Below are 17,970 nucleotides of genomic sequence, written 5' to 3'. Positions count from 1 at the left end.
TGGAAAAAAAAAAAAACTTCACAAAAAGGGCTGGTGGAATGGCTCGAGGTATAGGCCCTGACTTCAAACACTAGTACCACAAGCTAAAAAAAAAAAAAGAGAGAGAGAGAGAGCTGCATGAAGATCCTACAGCCTCTGGCAATAATGCTCTTACATGACTGTGATAGTGACATGTGATCATTATCCATAAGTCATCCTTTGACAATGAGAGCATCATTTATTGTTTTGCTTTCCTCTTGTTGCATTCTTCAAATTTTTAATAATAACCTTGCTTACATGGTTGAAGTGGTCAGATGAAATACAGTGAATTTTTAATTTTTTTTCCTAAAGACTAGCCTCCTCTCAAGGGAAACTAATTTTCTACAAGGAAATAATGATAAGTTACACCTAATGGAAGTTTGGCAAGGGAATTCTTGTATTATGGAGGAAATGTATAATTAGTCAGATGTCAGTATAATTATAATTGGATTTGGACATTGTACTGATTTATTGAAAATAATATCCTTGTTTTTGAGTGGTACTGGGGTTTGAACTTAGGGCCTCACAGTAGCTAGGCAGATACTCTATGACTTGAGCCACTCCACCAGCCCAATAATAATGTCCTTTTTTAAAAGGAAGGAAGAATGAGAATATTTCTAAATATCTATTTAAGAGAAGTTACCATTGAACTGATTATACACACATTATTGGTGTAATCTAATTAGATGTAATACCTTCTACTTGATGCTCAGAATTTTTTAAAAACACTTAAAAATGTTCAAATTACTGGTATGGCTCTACATTTAGGGTTTTATGTGTGATAGTGTATTTTTATGAAATACTGATTATGCTATTAACAGGAGGACTTTGTAGAAAACATTCAGAATGTTCTGTACTGTTTTTGAAGAAGATGAGCATCTGAGTATCGGGGAAAAAGTGAAATCAGAACTTTCAGATCTTCAATGAAACTTGTCTGAAGACAATAGATTCTTCAGGGTTTCTGGAAGTTGCTCAATTTTCACTACCCTTCATTTTAATGAAAAAAAAATAACCATGCTATTACTTTGTGCCACATGAATAGTTGTTCCCTGGTGTTGGACTCATGGAAGCATTTTCATGCCTGTCAGTTATTTCTTTGAATTCCAAGTCTGTGCTAGTCTCATGATTACAAAGAAGTGTGTCTTACAGTGTTTGGTGTTAAAACCGAATATCATTTCAATATGCTAGATGACATTTGAGATATCGACTTTTTATAACTCAAGAATGCACACATTCCTAGTAGAACTCTGTGCACTTTAATTCTAAAGCCATCATTGTTATGGAAACCAAGATTTCCTGTCACTATCTTTGTGAGTAATTATCTTTGTCATTTGTGTGGTACCAGCTTCTTAGAGCTGTGCTTCTTATATTTAAGGGAATATTCTTAACCAGAACCACGTGTCCAACTTCTTTTCCTTGGGGCACTTTTTGTGCTTGTTTATCAACTGAAGAACAAAACAAAGTGCGAGTTCAATGACGATTTAATATTCATAGGATTTAAGATTAAAAGCACTTTCTTAATTAGCATTTTGAATAATCAGATATTAGGATTAAATGCTTAGAAGCTTGCATTCCCTGTATCTTAACCTAAACAATCCAACCTACTCATAGGTTGTCAATTTGAGTTAATTGTCCACAAAAGTCATCTTTAATGGAAAAGTGAATTTTTATGATCCACTAAGTGATCATGTTACTTTAGCCACAAAACATGGCGCACTGGGAAAGAGTTCTCATGAAGGCATTTGTTAAATGTTCTGAAGACCTGAATTGATGATGGCATCATAGAGACTTCTGGATCTATGGACGTGTGTAGGAGAGGGCATCTGGTTTTCTGTTAATGTTGACCAACAGATTTTATACAAAAATATAAAATAAGTTTATAAAAACTAGAAAAAAGTCCATGTGGTAGACTCATTCTCGTAGTGATTTGAGATATTTTTAGTCTGATCTGAAGCCTCTGTTCCAATAATCACAACTCTGTGATAGCTATTTATATCCCCCACATTGCCAGACACTACTGTCTCTGATTATAACTCTGCATTTACTTGTTTTGAATATAAATAATTTGTGGACTTCATCCAAGTGTCTGACTGAGTGACGTTCACCTCATTATTGACAAGGAAAAGGTTAAGATAAAATGGTAGTGTTAGCCATAAAGACTGTATTAAATTAATTGCTGGAATTAGCTTGCTCTAATTAATAAAATTATAAATTTTACTTAATTGGCAAGGTCGGAAGATTTGTCTTACCTTTTCTTATCTATATCACCAGCATTTTTACTTTGCTTCCCCATTGCCTAGCATCATAAACTTATAATTAGATTTTGAATCAATAAATATGTTAAAGAAATGTCTATAAAACATAAAACTAATACTTTAGATGCAATTATAATCTGTCTAAATTTTCCTTTTTCTTGATTTTTACTGAAAGTGTTAGTTTCTCCTGGAAGTTATAAACCTAGAGTTGCTGGTGCCTGTGCTTACAGTGTTTGTGACTCATGAATCTGTGTGGTGCCCCATGTGTATGAGCTGTGAGGCTGTTCCCTCTAGAACAGCCAGGTAACAGCAAGGTTATAATAAGCTCTTTCAGGGGCTAGCAGAGTGACTCAAGTGGTAGTGCCCCTACCTACCTCAATAGGCCCTGAGTTCAAGCCCCAGTACCACATAAAAAAAGAAAGAAAAAGAAAACATTTAAAAAAGAAGCTCCTTCAGATTTATGATTCCTTGACTTTTTAAATGCTACATACACAGGCTATGAATTCACTAGAGTTAGAGTATATGAACCAATAGTTTTTATTTAACTTATGTTAAAATAGAATCATTTTGATTTCTTTGCTTATTATAGACCTTGTGTGGGTATTACTATTTTAAAATATTTCCTAAAGATAGTTTTAGTTTCTTAAAATTTTATTTATTGTCTTTTTTCTTTGCTTGATCACTTAATCTCTTTAGTTAAATGCTATTCTCTTGCCAACACTGAATATATTTAGTAATAAATTAAATATATAATAAGGATTTTACATAATAAGATTTTATATATAGTAGGATTTTATATAATGAAGATTTTTTATAATGAAGATTTTATACAATAAGAACAAAGAATCTGCTCTCACTGTTCTTTTAACATGGTTGTGGAAATATTGACCAATGCAATAAGAGAAGAAAAATAAGAAAACATGGCAACTGAAAGGCATAGAGATAAAATATTATTTATAAGCAATAAGCCTGCTTATTTTGATATTCAGGTAAAAAACAAAATCAAAGAAACAAACAAGAGAAATAATGAGTTCAGTATTGAGCAGTGGTTTTCAAAATGTGGTCTCTAAGATCCTCTTAGAGATTTAACAATGCCAAAGCTATTCTTTTTAAATAATGCTAGGTGTTTTTGTCCTTTCCTCATCATTGTTTTATGAGTGTAAAGTAGAGTTTTCCAGGAACCATGTGATTAAATAAAGAACCAAATATTAGAATATAGTTGTTTTCTATTAAGCCAGATATTAAGCATATCTGTAAAATTATAAAACTGCCCTTCTCACTATATATTTTGTTTTAGAAAACATAATTTTTAAAATAAAATTAGGTTACTTATGTCAAACATGCATCATCTTGTTATTTTTACATGAATTAAACCAAAAGGTTTCAAAAACTAAAAACTCAAACATACAGTAAATATTAATATGTACAATATAAATACAAGCTCTCTGATGTCTTCAAAAATTTTGAGGGTATAAAGTAGTTTTGATGTAAAATATTAAAGAATTGATGATGTAAAGGATTAGCAATATGTATTTTGCATTGAACACCATTAAAAAAAAATCGTAACTTAAAAAAAGTAAAATACCTAAAATAGCCATAACAACATTGTAGGTATATTGTACCTCAATAAATAGAGGTTCATACCATGTTCCTTAGTAGGAAATTTGTCTATCATAATAATGTTCACATTCTTTAATTAATTTGTAGATTTCAATATATTTCCAATAGGTGATGTTTTTTTTCTGGTGAGACAGAGCCTCACTATGTAGCCTAGGCTGGCCTTCAACTCTTGATCCTTCTGCCTCAGCCTCTTGAGTGCTAGAATTATTGGCACACACCACCACACCTAGGCAATATTTGTAAAATTTAACATTTCAATAGAAATATGTTTGTCTCCATAAACTTATGGAGACAAAAATTTTTATAAAACTTAATGAAATGATTCTAAAGTTTATGCATGAATAACAGGGCAAAACATGTTTTAAAGGAAGGATAAAAAGGGAGACCTGCATTATCTGGTATTAAAGTTGGAACAGAGAGTTATATAAGACAGAATTAACTATCTCAAAGTTAACTTCATGGTGTGCTTTGCATGTATATGTATATGTGTCTGGTTTTGTATGTTTAATGTAAGATAAAGAATCATTAATGTCCGGTATTTCTCACAGAATAGGATGCATGGACCAGTTTTGTTGGCACAAACCTGTAATGCCAGCTACTAGGAGGAAGAGGTAGGAGGATTGTAATTTGAAGCCAGTCTAGATAAAAAAAGCTGGTGAGATCCTATCTCAAAAATCAAGCTAGGTGGGATAATACATGCTTTAATCCCAGGTACAGGGGAGGCAAAGATAGGAAGATTATGGGTAGGGCTGACCCTGAACAAAAGCAAGACTCTATCTGAAAAATAAATAAATAGCAGAAAAGGATGGGGGTGGGACTCCAGTGGTAGTGCACTTGCCTAGTAAGAGCAAGTTCTGAGTTCAAAATGCCAGTACCACAAAAAACCCAATAATTAATGTGTGTGTGCATTTCTATCATCCAGTAAAGATAAAAAGTCACTAGAATTAGAGGAATTGTTAAGCATTTGTAAGCTGTTAGGGACAATCTTAAATGGAAGAACCATCAAGCTATTTGCTACTGTCCATCAAGAAATGTAAAATAGTCACAATGTTTAATATGACAAATTTATTTCTAGTAATCTCTCTCAAGAGAAGGTTCAGGAATGAGAAAGTGTTTATGTACAAATATATTCATGAACTTTAGAGCAACATATGTGCCTACACTTTAGACTATAATTAAGAAAATACAGTAATGACAAAACTAATAATTACTATTAGTCCAGATGCGGTTTTTTCTTTGCCATTACCATGTTCATTGTAATTAAGTAAGAATAGAGAATGCAATATTTCATGTAACTCATTCATCCAACTATGTAAAAAGTATATCAAACTACCAGGAGTATGTATGCTTATACATTAACAATGCTTATCTCTGGAATCTTGAATTATGAATTGTTTTTATTATTTTTAAAACCATTCTGTATTTTCCTAATTTTTTACAATGAACATGTGTCTTTGGTAATGTAAAGAAAAGCAATATAACTCCACTGACTTTGCACACAACTTACGTAATTTATAGATTAAGATAAATCAGACATATTATAAGAGTCAGCTTGAAATGAGAATTGAAATTCTGTTTTAGCTCCTGGTTACCTGCTCTTTCCATTGGCCAGTTACTTCTTGGGGGTAGTCTTTCTGTTTTCAGAATTGCTTTTTTAAAATCTGAAACTGAAGCAATAAAGATCTCTAAAGCTGTATTTCTAACAGAAACATGTTCTTTCTTAATCTGTGTCTCTCTTCTACTGCACATTTTCTTGCAGCATGCTGTCTTTCATTTGGGCTTCCCTGTCTTCTCCTTTACCTTCTCAGCATCTCATGGTAAAAGAAGTTTATGTCATCTTTTGTCTAGCTCTTAGTCATCCTCCTGGAGCATCTAAACCCTCTGGTCCTTATGTGACTAATGCAGATGACAGTCATTGGTGATTCTCATATTATAGAATTATTATTAGAATCTGTATAAATTCAAAGAATCTAAATCTGACTGGACTCACTTCAGCTTGGCAATGAATTGCTGTTGCCCTCTTTCATCTCAGCCTGTTTTGTTGGATCTTTTTGATAAATGCTCTTTCTAATTATAGACAACCTAGGCTTGGATGTATATACTTAACATTTGAAATGATTACCACTTTGGAAATATACTTTTTTAGTGAAGCTATTACATGTTATTTATTTAAACTATAGTTTTGCAGTCTGATATTTAAATCCATAACTAGTCTGTGGTGCTTACTAGAGTACAATGTTATAATTCGTTATTAATTCAATTATGTTAATTCAAAATATGTAATTGTCAATGGAGATTATATGAATGCATATTGATACAATATTCAAAGCTTCATGAAGATTCATTCAATTGATATCTAATGTAAAGTTTATTATTAGTAAATTATTAAAAATATTAAAATTTTCACTATAAAGTTTTCAATAGAAAAGCAAAAGCTTAGTATTGATTCTCTGTCTGATTAGTCATTTCTGGGGTGGGGTTTGTGCTGTTTGATGCCTCCTTGTGATCGATGTGTACTGATAAACTTCTTTTTAAACTTGCAGCAAATAGTGACAGCAATAAATGCAGGGATTATCCCCTTAGGAAACAGCTCCAATCAAATCAGTCACTGGGATTTGGGAAGTTCCTTCTTCTTTGCTGGCACTGTTATTACAACCATCGGTAGGAGACAACTTATTTTGTGTTTTATTGTGGTATGGTTTGTGGCCTAAAATTCATTTGTTTGAATTTTTTTTATATGCTTGGTCAAAAGGTTTACTTAAAGTAGAAAACTGAACTCTAATAAATTGACTTGAAAAGAAGGCTTAAAGGTTAAACAAAGGAATGATAGAAATGAGTTAGATAGTGTTTTTAGAATACAGAGTTAATTTTAAGATATATATAAAACTCTGGAGCAACCCAGTGAGGTCATTTGAGCAATGCATGGTATGTCAAGATTGGCTTGAAACAATGGTTTCTTTGAACAAAGTAGTTTTTGATTTTCTTGCATCTTTATTTCTTTAGTGTAGTAGGAAAGAATTCGAATACAATTTTAACATTCTTTTCATGAAATTTTGATTTTATGTCTTTCAATTTGCAAATCCTAATTCTGCATTTCAACAGACTGTGTGTGTTGTTCTGTACTTACGTATTATGATTTATGATTACTTCAGGGTTTTATATATTTTGGCAATAGCACCAACATATAAAAAGTTAACACTGAAATACAAAGATTACAAGAAAGTTGGGCAGTTTAGACTATGTTTTGCTAGTCTCAATGTTTGTTATAAAGCTGGAAATTCTTACATAATGGAACGTAGTTTCATTTTTGAGCTTGGTCATGCATATATTCAACACTTGTGAGGCAGCAGAATGGGTACATGGAGATGTTCTCTCTGTTAACCAGTTATTTGGGGCCGAAGAAGTATCTAGGAGATCTCATGATAAAAGCCATGCTTGCTATTCTGTGATGTTTGGAAAGGGTATAGTTTTCCTGCTTATGGAAGAAGGTGATTTTGAAGTATAATATTTAAGAAAAGTAAGGGAATTCACTGAATTTGAGGTGGAGAAAATGCTTGTGTAAAGGGAAGTTCTTACAATATTCTTTCCTCTTATGAGACTGATCTCTGGTTATGAAGTAAATTAAGATTCTTGAAGTTTCTATTTTATTCTTTAGTGTCATCAGTGAATGGTTTACAAAGTTTTCAAATCAGTGTTTTCTATCAAAATCCTAAAGAACATGGGAAATTTATGGATGAACTCTCACTTAAAATTGTTCCCTTGACAGGAAGGTGTAATATCTTGTCATTATGTGAGTCTACTGTAGTGCCTTTCGTGCTAGATCACTTGCCAGCAAGATGAATACCTTTGTGTGTTAATGTTTGCCTTTGTGCGGAGGTCAAGAACCCATGTTTACGCTTACATTTCCATCAGCTAGGTCAAAAGTTGTGTGGCTGTGAAAATCTGGAAGAATGGCAACCTTCATTTCTAACCATAATGATAGGTTAAGTTTGAGGCTTAGACATGTTGGCCATTTCTACCATGGAAATAAGTATTTATTGTGTAAACTACTTAGAGACTGCAAGGAGGAAAAAAAAATGCAGAGACTGAGTGAGAATGGTTTGCTTCTGCCCAGTGAAAACTCCGAAGTCCAAGTTATAACTCATCATGACCTCCACTAAATTATTTTGCAAGAGACACAGTCATTATACAGCCTATGTTGCATCATGTGTTTATAAACAGTCTCATTTTTTGAATCTCCAAATTCAGTAAGTTTTGCAGACATATACTTCTACGCAAGAAAAAATAAATAAACCATTATTACCAGCTTTACCCCCAAATGATAGCTGTTAAGCACAGTAGGTGATTATTTAGGTTATTTAGGTAGCTGCATGAAAGCTGGAATCTCCTACTGCTCCCCCTCAGTATTTATTTAGTCTTAGGTGGCTGAAGTCATTCTGAGTCATCCACATGGGGACCTGTTACTCCGTGGTCTTTTGCTCTTAGGTCAAGTCCCTCTCTTCTGACCTTGGACTAGATTAAGAGCTAGAACAGAGTAAAAATTTCAGCCTCTTTCATAAGTGTCAATTTGACATCTGAATTATAAATAGATGCAATTCAAAATATAACTATTGATGTTGCTAATGTTAGTAAAAACTTTAGTGTTTATTAGTAGTCATAGGAATTATAACCTGTAGTCCTAGGTGCATTGCATTGGTTATTTTGAAAAATAGAAATTGTGAGTGTTTTGGAAAGTAAATTTCAGTGGCTTTTTTTTTTTTTTTTCTTGTTTGTTGATACTGGGGTTTGAACTCAGGGCTTCCCACTTGCTAAGCATGTCCTTCACTGCTTGAGCCAAGCCTCCAGCCTTCAGTGGCTTTTATAGGGTACCTAGCACAGGCAATGCCTCATGGAACTAGGCTGATTGCAGTGTCCAAGGTTTTTCTATTTCATTTTATTGATTTATCTAAGAAGCAAACATGACCCAAACATTATTCACTGGAAATATGCTCAATGCAAAATAACATATTAAAAATAAGACATATTTTTAAACATTACTTCATATATTCACACATTTTCTTCAAAATCACACCCTTTCAAACCTTCCACAAACTTCTATTCCACAGTTGCACAGACTGAAGTCTATCCTTGATCATTTGTTTTCTCTTCTACCTCACTTTCAGTTCATCAACCAGCCCTATTGGCTTTTCTTTAAAGTAGATCCATACTTTAATTACTGCTTATCTTTCAAACTGCCACCATTCTGGTTCAAATTAGGATTATCTCATGTCTGCATCATTGCAGAAACCTGCTCAGAACTCTTCAGTGATTTCCAACTCAGTCAGAGCAAAAGCTACATCTCTCCCCTGTCTCTGCTAGAAAGATACTTAGGTTAGTGATTTTTTTTTAAATCTGTTTGGGTCTTTTTCATACCCCCAGTGTCTGATATATGGTGCTTAAGATTCATTTTCAGTGTTAAAAACAAATAAGGATTCTAAATGGTGTAAGCTATGGCATATTGGACATTACTAACACTAACTTGATATATATGTATAATAACAAATTCTTAGCTCAGTCAAAAGATTTCATTATCAGCTTGCATGTTCATTTATTTTAAACATAAAATAAAAACACCATTTCTCTGCTGTCTAAAAGATAAAAAAGAAATTCTTTGAACCTAAGATTCACACAGATCAGTCAGAGAGGCCAACAGGCAAATAAACATTTACAACCTAGTGGACCAGGTACTAGAAAAGCATTTAATGGGTGACACTTTATTTAGATATTAGGGTAGTTGGGCAGGTGAGGAAAGGACAAGCTATTTCCCTGAAATTAGGTATTGTCCTAATTGAGACTGGAAAGAGAATTAGGGATTTGCCTGAATGAAAGGGAGCATTTCTGGGATGGACAGCTCAGGTGGAAAGGATCAGGGGAAAGAGATAGTGGGTTATATTTGAAAATGGCAAGTCATCTGGAATAGCTGGCTGTACTTGAAGGGATTCACCCTTAGGATCATGGAAGTCAGTGTCAATTTAAGTGGTTCCTGTTGTCTGAGTTCTACTTTTGCAACTGTGGGAGTATAAGGAAGTAAGGACATGGACCTTGCTGCAGTCTCATTTGGGAGAAATAATTTACACATTTGAAATAATTGAAGAACAAAAATGAGTCTTGTGTAATCAAATGTCACATGGAATAAAGGCTTAAGTGCTCTAACAACTGGAAAGATGGAAGGAACATGTGACCCAGAACTGAAAAGAGAGGCTAATGTCAGAAGCTAGGTGTGAACTATGCTTTGAAGAAAACATTTTGTTTAAGCTGAAGAAGTCTTAAACAATCTACAGCATGATTAAGAAAAAATCCAATAGAGTAATGAACTTGACCTATTTTGAGAATAGAAAGATAAGTGCTTGAGTGGACCAAAAGAGTTGTTTAAAGGACTAATGGGAAATATCATTGACTGCTTTAGATGGGAAAAATGTGGTTGAATGTAAATTTTCAATTATTGAGGATTCTGTACCTATTAGAATAAGATAGAGCATGGATTTTTAAAGAGTGAAGTGAAAGCCTTCAGTGACATTAGGAGATATATGTGTCAGGAAGAGGAGAAGCAGAAGCTGATAGCTCAGCTGAGGGAGCTATTAGTTGGTCATGGCTATGGCCAATAGGTGGGAATGGGAGTACAGCTGGGGAAGACTGGAGTTGGTATTGAAGGAAGAGAAGACCAAATGTTGAAAGGATTAGATGCAGGAAGCAGCCAGTCTTGGTGACTTAGTGGAAGAAAGAAGAATCAAAGTGTTGAAAATAAAATGAACATTCAGGCAATAGACTTGTAATTCTGAGTGTACTGGTCAATCCTATTAAGAGAAAGGAGTAAAAAAGAAAACAATAGTCAAGATTTTATATCTTGTGTTATTTTAGGAAGCTCTATTATAGTACTTTTTCCCTCCCTCAATTTTTATTTGTTCGTTTGTTCTTTAACTCAGCTAGACTAGGAATATAAGGTAACTACACTCTGTCCTGGAGCTTGCATTGGGGTTTCTAAGATCAGTGACCAGTCAAAGCATTGATGAACAAGACCATCAATAATTGCAATAAATGCTACAGTAGAAGTTCATGTGCAATAAGAGAGCGAAGCCAGAGCAGGGAGTGGGAGGTGTTCTAAAGAAGCTGATGCAAGAGCTCTCTGAGAAGGTGACATTTATTCTGAAACCTGAAGGATGAAAAGAAATCTGCCATGTAAAGACAAGTGGAAAGTCAAGTTCAGGCAGAGGGCATAGCAATGGCAAAGACCCTGAGTGGGATGGATTTCAGCATGTTCAAGGAATACAAATGAGGCCATGTGGCAGACCCTGGAGGCCTAGATAAGCAGAAACAAGAGCATGTAGTTCTCGGTGGTCATGGTAACTCTGAATTTAGTGGGAAGCTACTGCAAGATTTCTGCAGAAGAGAGCAGTGGCGTGACTCCAACTGCTATTTGGAGGTCAAAAGCTGAAACAATAAAACCAGTGAGAGGTGCTGTATGATTGCCAAAGTTTATATGTGTCCCCAAAGTTCCCCCCAATACAACAGTGTTGAGAGATGGGATCTTGGAGAGGTAGTTATGTCATGAAGGCCCTGTTCTCTCTTGCATGCTCTCTTGCCCTACTACCTTTTGCCATTGGTTAACTGAGCAAGAAGAATTACCAGATGCTCTGCAGACAACCATGTCATGCTGTTTTGGCTTCTTAGCCTCCAGAACTGTGAGCCAAATTGACTTATTTTGTTTTAAACTACACAGCAATATTCTGTTCTAGCAACACAAAATGCACTAAGAAAGATAATACAAAAATACATTTGATCTTTGTGTCAGGTTCATGGCACAAATTCCTCTTATATTCATAATGAACTTCTTCAATCACACCTGAGTTTGTGATAATGAGGTGACTCTCCTAGACCTGCAAAAGGTGCAAAAGGGGGCTGATCATCAGAAGAACTACCTTAGTCTGTTTTTGTTGTTGTTGTTTTTTTTTTTTTCTGCTATAACAGAATCCACAGACTGGATAAAACACAAACAATGGAAGGCCATTTGGCTCATGGTCCTGGAGGGTGGAAAGTTCAAGATCACAGAGCTTTCTCTGGTACATCATTTCTTCTCCATCATTCCATGGCAGAAAGTAGGAGGGTGAGAAAACACAAGAAAGAGATGGGGGAGAAGGAGTTGTATTCATTCACTTATCAGGAGCCTACTTCCACAATAATGACATTAATCCTACCTAATTACCTCTCAAAAGTCCCACCCAGCAACACTGTTACTTTGGAGATTGAGTTGGCAACACTTGAACTTTGGGAGATGCACTCAAACCATGACACAAATCAATCGTATGATTTGGAGTGGAACTTCCAGCCCCACTCTCAGGCTCAGGAGGGAAAAGAGGCCAGAGGTTGAGTTCCATTACCAATGGCTAGTGGTTTATTAAGCATGCCCATGTAATAAGTCCTCTATGAAATACCTTCTTTCTCTTTTATTTTTCCCAGTAGTACTGGGGTTTGAACTCAGGGCTTTTTAAGCAAGCACTCTACCACTTGAGCCACATCCCCAACCCCTCTATGAAACACCTTAGGCAGGGTTCAAAGAGCTCTGGGTGTGTGAATGCAGGGAAGTGGTAAGAGGGTGGTATGCCAGGGAGGGGTAGAGAAAATGGAAGCCCCTCCCACCCTTGATCCACCCTTCAGTGTATGCCTTATACATTTTTTTCTATTTGGCTTTTCCTGAGTTACAGTCTTTATGATCAACCAGTATTAGCAAGTACAGAGCATTCCAAAGTTCTGTGAATCCATCTTGGAAGTTATCCAACATGAGGAGGAGTTTGTAGTGTGAATTTGTAGTTGGCCAGGCAGAAGTGTAGGCAGCCTGGGCATGTCACTTACTGCTGGCTTCTGGCAGGGCCAGTCTTGTAGGACTGAGGCCTCAATCTGTAGATCTGGGCCCCACAGAATTGAAGTGAGCTGTGTCAGAGAGTCAGAGAATTGGGTGTAGGAAAAACCTAACTATGATGTTATTGTATTAATTATGTTATTAGTTAATATGAGAGAAGATTTGACTTGAACTAAAAAGGTGGCAGTGAGGATGGTAAACAGTGGACAAATGAATTTTAAATAGTCTTCAGGTGGAGCTATACATATCTCTTAGAATAGTGCCTTAGGAGTATTAAGGTTTAAATTTTAAGTCATCTGTGGAGGTTTGTTTTTAAATTTAACTTATTTTAAAGCTCATAAGAAATCAGTTAACTCTTGGAAATGCAGTTGACAAAAATTATGTAATGAGACAAGTGTGGTGATACATGCCTAAATCCCAGCATTAGGGAGGCTAAGGCAGGAGGACTGTGAATTTGAGGCTAGCGTGGGCTATGGAGTGGGACCTTGTTTCCAAAAAGAATAAAAAGTAATGGATATCTGCATTTGATTTTGAGGTCAATTTAAAGATTAGAATAAAATGAAGATGACTTTATTACCTGAAGGCATAACAATTATAATTGATAGAATTGTATATTAATATGTAACTATAATTATATATTAATATATACTCATAATTAATTTAATTTAACATATTAAAATAGTGAATTTTTCCAGTGACAAGTGAATTGGAATGACAGGGTTGGGATTTGCCTCATGTGTCATGACCTCTGAGTGTCACAACCTCTGAGTTTCAGAATGCAAATCACAAGGATGCCATTTTGGTCTACAGTGACTTTAAGATTCCAAAGCATCCCTGTCAAGTTTGAATGGTAAACCTTTCCTTGGAGTAATATTTCTCAGAGAATTCTTGTTCCCTACCACTTAAGAGTTGGAATTGAATTCAGCTTTTCAGGTTTTATTTGTTTATTTATTTTGGTATATTTTGAAAGAGCCACTGAGGCTTTCAATTTTCTTTTACCTAAATTGCATTGCTAAATTGTTATCATGATATTTTTGCAATTAGCAAACTTTTGCTAATTGGGCATAATATTTGATTAGAAAAACCATGAGAAAAATTTAATATTTGAAACAATTTTAACAAAATAAAACTAATGCATTTTGGAAATTCAGGGTATGTTGAACACTATAAAGCCTTAAGTTTGTTTTGGGCAAGGAGTCTAGGACATTTTCTGTTTTATGGAATAGCCAACGATAACTTAAAAGTGTGAGGAGAAATTTTTAGTGTTTGCTGTTTATCTTTGTGACCACACAAGTTACAATCTGAACTTGAAAACGAATGGACTTGAAGCAGTGGTGTAGAATTTGACAGTAAGCCCTTTCTCAGGAGATGATGTCATTGCAGCTTTGGGTGTTGCATGCTAACTTCTGAGTTTAGTGCACTCATAACTCTGTGGCATTTCACTAGTCTCTTAGAGAACTGTGCACTGACTTTGAAAGCCTGTTGTAAATGAAAGTTAAGGTTCTTTTAGGCAACTTAAAAGGCAAGTAAGTTTGTAGGGTGACTTCCAACTGTGCCTTTATAATCACATTGCATTTTCCTTATACTGGTGTTGTAAAGAGAATGATTCTTTCTTAAAATATGTAATTCTGTTGTTGTGAAATTAAAATACAGAAGTTGAAATTAAATTGTTTTGGATGTTTGATTCTCTGTTGCTCTTCCCTTCCCTTACACTTAAATTAATGAAAATAAAACTCATCTCAAATGAGAACATATGCTTCTGCCATTCAAAATCTGCATACAGGATTATTTTCTAATAGTAAATACATTTGTAAGAGAAAATGTGCTGTGAATAAGGGTTAAGCTTGCAGAGTACAAAATTACAATAGACGGGCAATAAAACTGAATTACTGCTTAAAAGGGATGTGGGGGTGGTAGGGAGTCAGACTTTTTTTTTGTAATAGAGGAACACAGAACAGCATAATATAGAACTCACAGACCCTCCAGAAAGATGAGAAGTGGTCCTTGGATCATTGGGTATTAGTACCATACCTATTTGTATCTCAGGTGTAAATCAGGAGTTGCTCATATTCTGAAACAAAACATAATTTTCTTTACTCTGCACTTTTTTCCTGGCAGTAATGAGGTTTGTACCTAGGGCTTCATGCTTGCTAGACAGATGCTCTACCACTTGAGCCACACTGCCAGCACTGTTTTTGCTTTGGTGATTTTTAAGATGTGGTCTTGCTTTATGTGTGGGCCAGCCTGGACCACAATCCTGCTGTTTAAGCTTCCAGCCTAGCTGGGATAATAGCTGTGTACCACCGCACCCTGTTCTTCATTGAGATGGGGTCTCAAGAACTTTTTCACCCTGGCTGGCTTTAAACTGCAATCTTCCCCATCTCTGCCTTCTGAGTAACTAGGATTATAGGCATTAGTCACTATGCCTGGCCTATTTCTGCATAGTTTTGAAAAGATTGCAATAACATATTTTTAATCTTCTAGAAAACAATCACTATCGACTGTTGAGATCTTGAAATTATCCAAAAACTTTGAAGGAATTGTGGTGCCCTGAATAAATACCAAATCCATTTGTTCTTGTTTTCCCCCTTTCTAACCTCTGCACCACAGTGCTGCTTGCCTTAGATTTTATAAAGCGTCTGACTGACCACAGGAGATGCAGGTATTGCCCTGAATGTGATTAAAACTAGGTGATGATTATGAGAAAATATCTTTTGTAAGAATATCAAGTATTTCATTTGACAAGGAAGGAATATAATAACATTTGTCCAGGCTTGTCTACTTTCAGCTGGTAATTATACTACGTATTTGCTTCCTTCTCAGTTCCTTTTTTCCCCCCTTTGGCTTGAATTTTTTTTTTAGACTTGTGCAATCTTACATTTGGAAAATTGGCATTGTTATGTGGTATTGTAAGTATTGCATGATGTTTACAAAGGAAGTACCTGTGTCAGCTGAGGTTCATGTTTAAGTATTGTGGTTGACGTGCACGAAAAGTACAATGCAGATATGACTCACTCTAAGTGGAAAGGAATTCCGTGCAGCCAACTCTTGGTGCTAGCGTAGCATTGGGACCAATAGTGATAATATGAACAGTTGAAAGTTACAGGTTATCAAAAAATGCTCATTAGTGACTCATTTTAAACTTCTTTTAAAAACAAAATAACAAACAGTAGTGGGTTCAGCTGATGTGTCAAACATTCTCCCCTCTAGGCTTATTGAAGATGATGAAAGAGAACACAATTACCAAAGGCAAGGAGAAAGAGAAGAGCATAGGCAAGAAGAGGTGTGAAGGAAAAATGAATAGACCAATGGTTTTTCCCACTATGTGCTCACCACTTCACATTGAACACGTCTGACACTAGATGTGTGGGGGTTCCCCTCACTCTGAGCAATTCTCCTGCAGATATCAGTCTAATTCAGTCCAATTCTGACACTATCCACTTGGAGTTAGTGTTAGATTCCACAGGTCAAGGACTCAGACCCCCAAAACTGTCCCCACTTCAGACCCAGTCACAGGTCCAACTTCCTGTCTTTCTGATCCACCAGTTCTAAACTTGGGTTGCCAAACATCTCTCTTCAGGTTTGATTATGTGCTTGAGTCCCTTGCAGAACTCAGAGAAATAGTTTACTTACATTAACTAGTTTATTAAAGAGGATATTGTAAAAGATTACACATACACTGAAGTGAAGTGCTAAGTGGGCAAGCTACGTGGGAAGGGGTCATGAGTTCCTTCCATGCCCTGTATGGGAGCCCCACCCTCAAGGCACTTCCACATAGAAATGAAACAACCCAGAACCTCCCTTAATCCTGTAGTTTAGGGATTTTCATGGCGGCTTCATTATGTAGGCATGATTGATTAGTAACTCAATGCCCAGTTTCTCTCTTCTGTTGGAAAGATAGGTGTAGGGCTGGAAGTTCTCAGCTTCTATTCATGGCTTGGTCTCTGTGGTGATCAGTTCTCATCCAGGAGCCTATCAAGAACCATTTTGTTAGAATAAAAGACTCTTTTGTTACCCAGGAAATACCATGGTATTTGAAGCTCTGTGCCAGGAACTAGGGTCAAAATTCAAATATTAGAATCAAAGATTCTCCTAGTACCCTTATTACTCTGTATCAGAAACTGGGGACGAAGACCTAAGTCAGTATTTCTTTTTTATAAATCACAGTATTACAAGGAGTATGAAATAAGTCATAATCACATAAGTAACTACTGTTTAAAAGAGTGGATGCTTTAAGAAATAACTTCAATGGTACGTATGAGCAACTTAATGAAACTATGTTTAAAAAAAATTTTAGATGATGTCCAAAAAAGATTGTAAGCAAGATCTTCTACAATTATTATTATTATTATACTATGACCAAATAGTGTGCTGTATGTTCTGCTTTCATGGACCAGAATGAAAGTGCTTCTCCATGTCTTTTTAAGGAGTAATTTGGTAGAAGGAACATCAGATTTAATTTCAGAAAACCTAAGTTCAGAATTTAGTCTTTGCCTCTAGCTAGGGTTGTACTTTTGAGCAAATCGCAATTCTATTATCCTTATTTTTTTTAATTTGTCAAATGGAGCCAGTATTTTTCACAATCAGAATTGTCATGAAGGTTAAATAAGATTACATATGTGAAAGTAGATTTTACACTGAATGACATGATGCTAATTTACAGTAAGCTGATTTTATTATGGAGTAATTTTTATTATTTTATATTTCAGTAAGACAATACTATTTTAAGCATTAATCTATGTCAGCAGTGTTTATAAAGAAAGAAAACACATTTTTTCTTAGAGCTTTTCCATATGTTTTTATTCTTATAATAAATATAATGGTTCCCTTCACATAACTTCAGATTTTGTTGAACATATTTTGAATGTGTAAAATTTAGTCTCAAGCCTATTATTCACAAAAAGCTGTGTAAGACTTGAGTAAGTTATATTTTGACTTAATTAACTGTGTTGGTGAATTATTTTAATGATCTGTAAATTATCCAAAATGTGATGAATATCAAAACAATATAGAATGTCTCCTTGAAGTGATACTATTAGCTGAGTATAGTAAAATATCAGTATACTACTTTTTAAAGTCTAAACTTTTATATTAGTTAGGATATACTAAGTTATTTTCTGTTTTTTCCATAATGAATGCCAATGTGGGTAGGCAGGAGGCCTCTGCTCATTACCCTTGCTTAGA

General features: G+C 35.1%; 1 protein-coding gene across 8 annotated transcripts in view; it reads left to right on the top strand.

Moving 5' to 3' along the window:
• The window catches only part of Kcnk2 (potassium two pore domain channel subfamily K member 2), a 190,760-nt gene that overhangs the window by 103,155 nt on the left and 69,635 nt on the right, over positions 1–17,970 (top strand). For 7 of the 8 annotated variants that reach the window (XM_074048328.1, XM_074048329.1, XM_074048333.1 and 4 more), the window contains one exon: positions 6,437–6,554. The exons of the other annotated variant lie outside the window; for it this stretch is intronic. In XM_074048328.1, the coding sequence (XP_073904429.1) occupies positions 6,437–6,554 (118 nt within the window). The remainder of the gene's footprint in view (positions 1–6,436; positions 6,555–17,970) is intronic. 8 annotated transcript variants of the gene reach the window in all.

The sequence above is a fragment of the Castor canadensis genome, chromosome 11 (genome assembly GCF_047511655.1).
Source record: "Castor canadensis chromosome 11, mCasCan1.hap1v2, whole genome shotgun sequence".
In the NCBI taxonomy this organism is placed as follows: Eukaryota; Metazoa; Chordata; class Mammalia; order Rodentia; family Castoridae; genus Castor; species Castor canadensis.
Note: the sequence above shows the minus strand (reverse complement) of the source record. Positions and strands in the feature narration are given on the sequence as shown.